This window comes from Colobus angolensis, unplaced genomic scaffold, assembly GCF_000951035.1.
Source record: "Colobus angolensis palliatus isolate OR3802 unplaced genomic scaffold, Cang.pa_1.0 Scaffold93, whole genome shotgun sequence".
Taxonomy (NCBI): domain Eukaryota; kingdom Metazoa; phylum Chordata; class Mammalia; order Primates; family Cercopithecidae; genus Colobus; species Colobus angolensis.
In genome coordinates this window covers 809,716-816,181 of record NW_012123265.1, presented here as the reverse complement: position 1 = coordinate 816,181, position 6,466 = coordinate 809,716, and the positions used below count along the sequence as shown (strand labels likewise).

The 6,466-nt window shown below is 45.9% G+C and overlaps 1 protein-coding gene across 1 annotated transcript in view; it reads left to right on the top strand.

The window, feature by feature from the left end:
* Nucleotides 1-6,466, top strand: part of TANGO6 (transport and golgi organization 6 homolog (Drosophila)) — a 238,985-nt gene that overhangs the window by 149,410 nt on the left and 83,109 nt on the right. The window contains exon 14 of the mRNA XM_011932126.1: nt 5,994-6,134. Coding sequence (XP_011787516.1) covers nt 5,994-6,134 — 141 coding nt within the window. The remainder of the gene's footprint in view (nt 1-5,993; nt 6,135-6,466) is intronic.

Here is a 6,466-nt window from a genome sequence, read left to right as displayed (position 1 = left end):
TTTTTTTTTTTTTTTGAGACAGTGTCTCGCTCTGTCACTCAGGCTGGAGTGCAGTGGCGCGATCTCGGCTCACTGCAATATGTGCCTTCTGGGTTCAAGCGATTTTCTTGCCTCAGCCTCCCAAGTAGCTGGGAGTACACACATGCGCCACCATGCCCTGCTAATTTTTGCATTTTTAGTAGAGACGGAGTTTTTGTCATGTTGGCCAGGCTGGTCTCAAACCCCTGACTGCAAGTAATCCACCCACTTCAGCCTCCCAAAGTGCTGGGATTACAGGTGTGAGCCACTGTGCCCAGCCTATCTGGCTAATTTTTTAAATTTTTGTAGAGATGGGGTGTGGCTGTGTTGCCCAGGCTGGAGTTTTAGAACTGTGGTCCCCAACTTTTTGGGCACCAGGGACTGGTTTCGTGGAAGACACTTTTTCCATGGACGGGGCGGTGTTGGGAGGGTGGGGATAGATTCAGGATGAAACTGTTCCACCTCAGATCATCAGACATTCCATTTTCATAAGGAGCACACAACCTAGATCCCTTGCATGTGCAATTCACAATAGGGTTCACACTCCTGGGAGAATCTGTTGCCTCCAGTGATCTGACAGGAGGCGGAGCTCAGGCAGTAATGCTCCCTTGCTGCTCACCTCCTGCTGTGTGGTCCCTTTCCTAACAGGCCATGCCCAGTACTAGTCTGTGGCCTGGGGGTTGGGGACCCCTGTTTTAGAATGTTTTTTGTCACCCCAGAAAGAAACTTCGTAACTTTTAGCAGTCACTCCCCACTTTCTCAAACTACCACAGCCCTGGGTAACCACTAAATCTACTTTCCCTATGTAGAGATTTGCCTATTCTGGACATTTCATTTCAATGGAATTATACAATGTGTGGGTTTTTGTGTTTCTTGCAGTTTTGTTGGCAGAAATACCTGTGAGTTTCGAGTGAGTAGGTGGTTTTCCGGGTTGCTGTGGGTATTTTGGGAGGTTGTTATTTGCCCAGGAGAAATTAGGCAGGTTAGTTTTGAAGTAGGAATGGCTTAGCAGTTTCCTGGGACACAGCCAGTTAGCAAAGACATTTTAGAATTAGACTGACTTTCCTGTTAATGCAAGAGTACTAAGTAAAAGTACGCGACACCCAAACTCCTTTTACTACTCAGAATCATTGAGTTAACATGCTGTGGGATCATCTTGAAGTAAACACTGTTTTGATCAAAATATGTTTGTGGCTTTCAGGGAAGTCTTGGGGGAAGAAAAATAAAACAGTTATTTTACAAAGATGACAGTCTTTTTTGTTACATGTAGTTATTGTAATAACTTTTTTTTTTTGAGACAGAGTCTCACTCTGTCGCCCAGGCTGAAATGCAGTAGTGAGATTCTCCTGCCTCAGCCTCCTTAGTAGCCGGGACTACAGACGCACACCACCATGCTCAGCTAATTTTTGTATTTTTAGTACAGACGGGGTTTCACCATATTGGCCAGGCTGGTCTCGAACTCTTGACCTCGTGATCCGCCCATCTCAGCCTCCCAAAGTGCTGGGATTACAGGCACCCACCACCATGCCCAGCTAATTTTGTATTTTTAGTAGAGACGGGGTTTCTCCATGTTGGTCAGGCTGGTCTCGAACTCCTGACCTCGGGTGATCCACCCGCCTCGGCCTCTCAAAGTGCTGGGATTACAGGCATGAGCCACTGCATCCAGCCTAACATTTTTTTAGTTATGTTAATTCACCAATATTCTATGCATTGCCTCCAAAAAAAAGTTCAGAATGCTTCTGTGAACTCTTGCCAGTTTGGATTCAGTTTTACCTTCTCTATATCTCATCTGTTGCACCACATCCTAAAATGTATAGCTAGTTTCCTATGATCAGAATGGAAAGAGGTCTCTCTCACACAATTGTTTGGGTCTCATTGCCAAAGGGATTGATGTGTGATGTTTTCTTGAATCTTGTGCTGACCCAGAAATTACCCCCTTTTCAAGTCACAAAGGAATTATCAAGTGTGATGGGCCCATGGTCATGTGAAGGTTATGACCATGCTTCCACAGAGTGTCAAAGTACAGAAAGTTGTTTTGAAATAAATAACAGCCACACAAAATCTCATCCCTTTCATTTTTATACGTTGTTAACCATCATGTATGACTCTCTTCACTGCTTGATGAGTAAAGGGGGAACTACTCTTATTCTCCAGGGATTTATAAACTCATAGGTGGCACCTGTATCCTAGAAGGTAAAACTCAAACAGCCAGCCATTTGGCAGCTGTCCGTGGAGCAGGCCAGTAGGAAGATAAACAATTGCTAGTAGACCTGGGAATGTGGGAAGCAAGGAAACTGCGCTTTGCTTTGGCAACCTTTTTATGGAAGACCGGGAGAGCTAAAAGCTCCCTAATGAGTTTAAAGTTTAGCATTATAGGAAAAGCGAAAAAAAGAAAAATCATTGTTAATCTGAAAAAGGGTGTGTTAGGATTCTTTTAATTGAAAAACAGTCAAACTGTCATGAGCATTAGAGGGTGTTTATTGGCTTTTGTATCCAGAGAGTCGAGTGGGTAGAGTACACCTGGGTCCAGGAGCTGAAAAGATGCCACCAGATCTCTTCCTCTTCTCCTTCCCTCTCGGGTGGGCTCTCAGCTGTGTTGGTATCATTCTTGGGTGGGCTTTTTCTACATGGTGGCCACTGGCAGCTCCAGGTTAATCTCTTCAGTGGGTGGTGGGGAGGGGAATGTATCTTTCCCAGTAGTGTCAATGTGGATTTCAGGATCGAATCTCATTCCCCATTCCTGAACCAATCATGGTGGTGGGGATGGAATGGAAGATCCTAACTGGCCAGCCTGGGATACAAGTGGACACCTGGAGGGGGAGAAAGTGGGTATAGTTAGCCCACTCAAACCACACAGACCAAGAGTAAGAAAGGGATATTTCTCCAAAAGAACACCATAGTGTTGTTACCAGAAGAGAGAGTAGATGCTATGTGTAATCACACATCTGCCCACTACAGAGAGGAAGTCCAGAGCTCATTTGGCCAGGATAGTATGTTCACAGAAGTAAATGACTGTTCTCTGCTAAAGACTAATGAGAGAAAATAGGAATAAACAACAGTAGGAGGGAATTTAGTAATAGGTTTCAGAAAAGCTAGAAATAGGTCAAAGTTGTATAAAGCAAATCCCATTTTTCTACTGTTTTCCATTACAAAGTCATAGGGAAACACTTACCAGATTTTCTGAGTTGAGAACTCATTTTAGAAAGTAGTTATGGGCTGGGCGCAGTGGCTCACGCCTGTAATCCCAGCAGTTTGGGAGGCCGAGGAGGGCGGATCACCTCAGGAGTTCGAGACCAGCCTGGCCAACATGGTGAAACCTCCGTGTCTACTAAAAATATAAAAATTAGCCAGGCTTGGTGGCAGGCACCTGTAATTCCAGCTACTTGGAGGCCGAGGCAGGAGGATTGTGGACCTGGCTAATTTTTTAAAAAATATTTTTATAGACATGGGGTCTCCCTGTGTTGCCCAGACTGGTCTCAAATTCCTCGCCTCAAGTGATCCTCCCACCTCAGCCTCCCAAAGTGCTGGGATTACAGATGTGAGCCACTGCACCTGGCCCCCTCTTCTTTCTCTTAGCAAACAATTCATTTACCCTTAAGCCTCAGACAAATTTTTCTTTTTTTTGAGATGAAGTTTCGCTATTGTTACCTAGGCTGGAGTGCAGTGGTGCAATCTCGGCTCACTGCAGCCTCCAGCTCCTGGGTTCCAGCGATTCTCCTGCTTCAACCTCCTGAGCGAATCTCCTGCTTCAGCCTGGGGTTACAGGCGCCCGCTACCACGCCCAGCTAACTGTATTTTTAGTAGAGACGGGGTTTCACCATGTTGGCCAGACTGATCTTAAACTCCTGACCTCAAGTGATCCGCCCACCTCGGCCTCCCAAAGTGTTGGGATTACACGCGTGAGCCACCACGCCCAGCCGACGCAGACATTTTTTTTTCTATGCTACAATATTCCATAACTCCATGTTGAACCCCCAAGGACTTCATCATTTTACATAATAGAGTGAACTACTACTACAGTGTCACATTTTGGCGACAGTGTTGTGCCACAACCTGAATCTCTCTTAAGAGCAGAGCTTCTGCTTGCATAAGATTGGACTCTGGATTGGAAGTGTGGCTTAGGACCACATGCAGAGGTGTTGGCTTAGGACCACATGCAGAGACTTCCCAGGCTCTTTGGAAGCAAGGAAAGGTGGGGGTGGGGAGGGCAGAAAGGAGGATGGGCAGACAGGTGCAGCCCTCAGCAGGTGCTCCGCCTTCACAGCTCAGCAGATGCGGCGGATAAGAAGCCCAGTGAAGAGTGTGGATGTGATTTAGAAGAGAATGGAATCACATCCTATAACATAAAAAGCTGCACATAGACTTTGCCTGCAAGGCTGTCAGTTTAAACATGAGAATGGTAAACTTAGATGAAAAATAAGTATAGATTTCTTAAGCATTTATATTACTTCTTCCCCAGCCTCTCTTTCTTAATTCCTGAAATTTATATCAGGACTGTATATTTGAACCCTTTTTATTCATCCATCCATTCATCCATTTAGTAAGTAGTTACTGAGCACCCGACACGTGCTAGGACTCTTCTAGGCATTGGGGATACAGCAGGGAACAAAAGAAAATCCTTGACTTTATTATAGAGTTCACATTCCAAGGAGGAGAGCAGACAATAAGGAAATACACAACCTGTCAGGTGATATTAAGTGCTAAGACAAATGAAGCAGGGTGAGAGGGGTAAAGAGTGGCAGGGGAAGGAGGCTGCTGTTTTAGATGTGACAAATGTGATCTGTGAGCAGAGACATGATAGGGTTTGGGAGCAAGCTGTGAGGCCACCAGGAGGAGCAGCCGATGCAGAGGGGAAGTGAGGCCGACTCCTCCGGGCCAAGATCACTTGGTCTACTGGAGAATAGCAAGGAGGCCAGGAAGCAAGGGAGAGTGTTAAAAGATGAGATCAGAGAGAGAACAAAGGAAGGCGGTGGCTGGGGACTGCTCATATTCAGGGGAGAAGGGAACCCACTGAGGGGTCTGGGCAGAAGAATGAAGGGGCCAGACTTATGATTCAAACCAAATAGCTCCAGCTGCAATGGATGAAAAGAGTAGAAGCAGGGAGACCAATGAGGAGATTACTGGAAAAACCCAAAGCAGAGTTGATGGGCCAGGGTGCTTGAGGTAGAAGTGGATTCTCATCCTGGAACCCCTATTTCTACCTATTCCTTCTTTACTTTTTTCTTTTCTTTTTCCTCACTGTTCTTTACAGTGTGTAACCTTTTTCCTGTTCTCTGCTAAAGTCTAATGAGAGAAAATAGGAATAAACAACAGTATAGACACGAATCAGATAATTTGTAGTTACATAGTTTTGAGGCCGACCAGGGGTTTTGTTCTGGATCTGTCTGGTCACCTCTCACCTCCCTGCCACCCCTATAAAGCTTGCTGAGTATGGGGCTGGGCTCAGATTATGATAACACTGTTCCAGGCTACACATTTCGAAGGCGCTGATGTGGATGGGAGAGAGGATCAGCAAGTCCTACGAAGGGGGACTCAGGATCAGGGTCTTCCCTGTTTCTGTTGATTAGGAAACAGCCATGAGCTTAGATCTAATATTGATCATATCCAGGATGCTCTGAAAATGTTTCCTTGTGGAAATTGCTCCCATCACTGGCTACCCTACAGTGGAAAATTATACAGGAATGGAGAACTACAGCAAAGGCAGGAGGCACTGCCTGGATCATAGAACATCAGTGCTGGGAGTGACCTTAGAGATAGTATCAGGCTGGGACTAGAGAAACGCAGGAGTCTCAACTACGAGGCCCATCTTCGTTCCATTCACTATGCTGACTTTCCAAACAACAGGCAGCCCTTGCTGGAAGAGCTGTAGAGATGGTTTTCAGCATCTCTGTGTTCATCCCATCACAGAGTGACTGGTTCATTTGCCTTTCGATCCTAAACAGTAATGCATCCTTTCTTTTTGTTTTCAACCCTAGGGGTTGCCCTGCTCTCAGATGTCTATCCTGAGAAAATCTTGCCAGACCTGTTGGCTAAATATGACAGCAGCAAAGACAAGCACACACCAGAGACCAGAATGAAAGTCGGGGAAGTCCTGATGCGAATCGTCAGGGCATTAGGTGAGTTTTCTTGTTCCATCCACCTGGAAAAGGACAGAGGATCAATATGACTTTGAAACCAAAGTGTGTGTACCTGGGGGCTTGTTATACTAGCGTGGTGAGGGTAGTTTGAGGACTGGGATGAACTACTACCCATTTAGGAATTTAGGAAATATTCAGATCCCTACTATGAGACTGAAAGCAACAATGTCCTTTTTCTTAAAACTGCTTAGTCTCGGCCGGGCGTGGTGGCTCAAGCCTGTAATCCCAGGACTTTGGGAGGCCGAGACGGGCGGATCACGAGGTCAGGAGATCGAGACCATCCTGGCTAACATGGTGAAACCCTGTCTCTA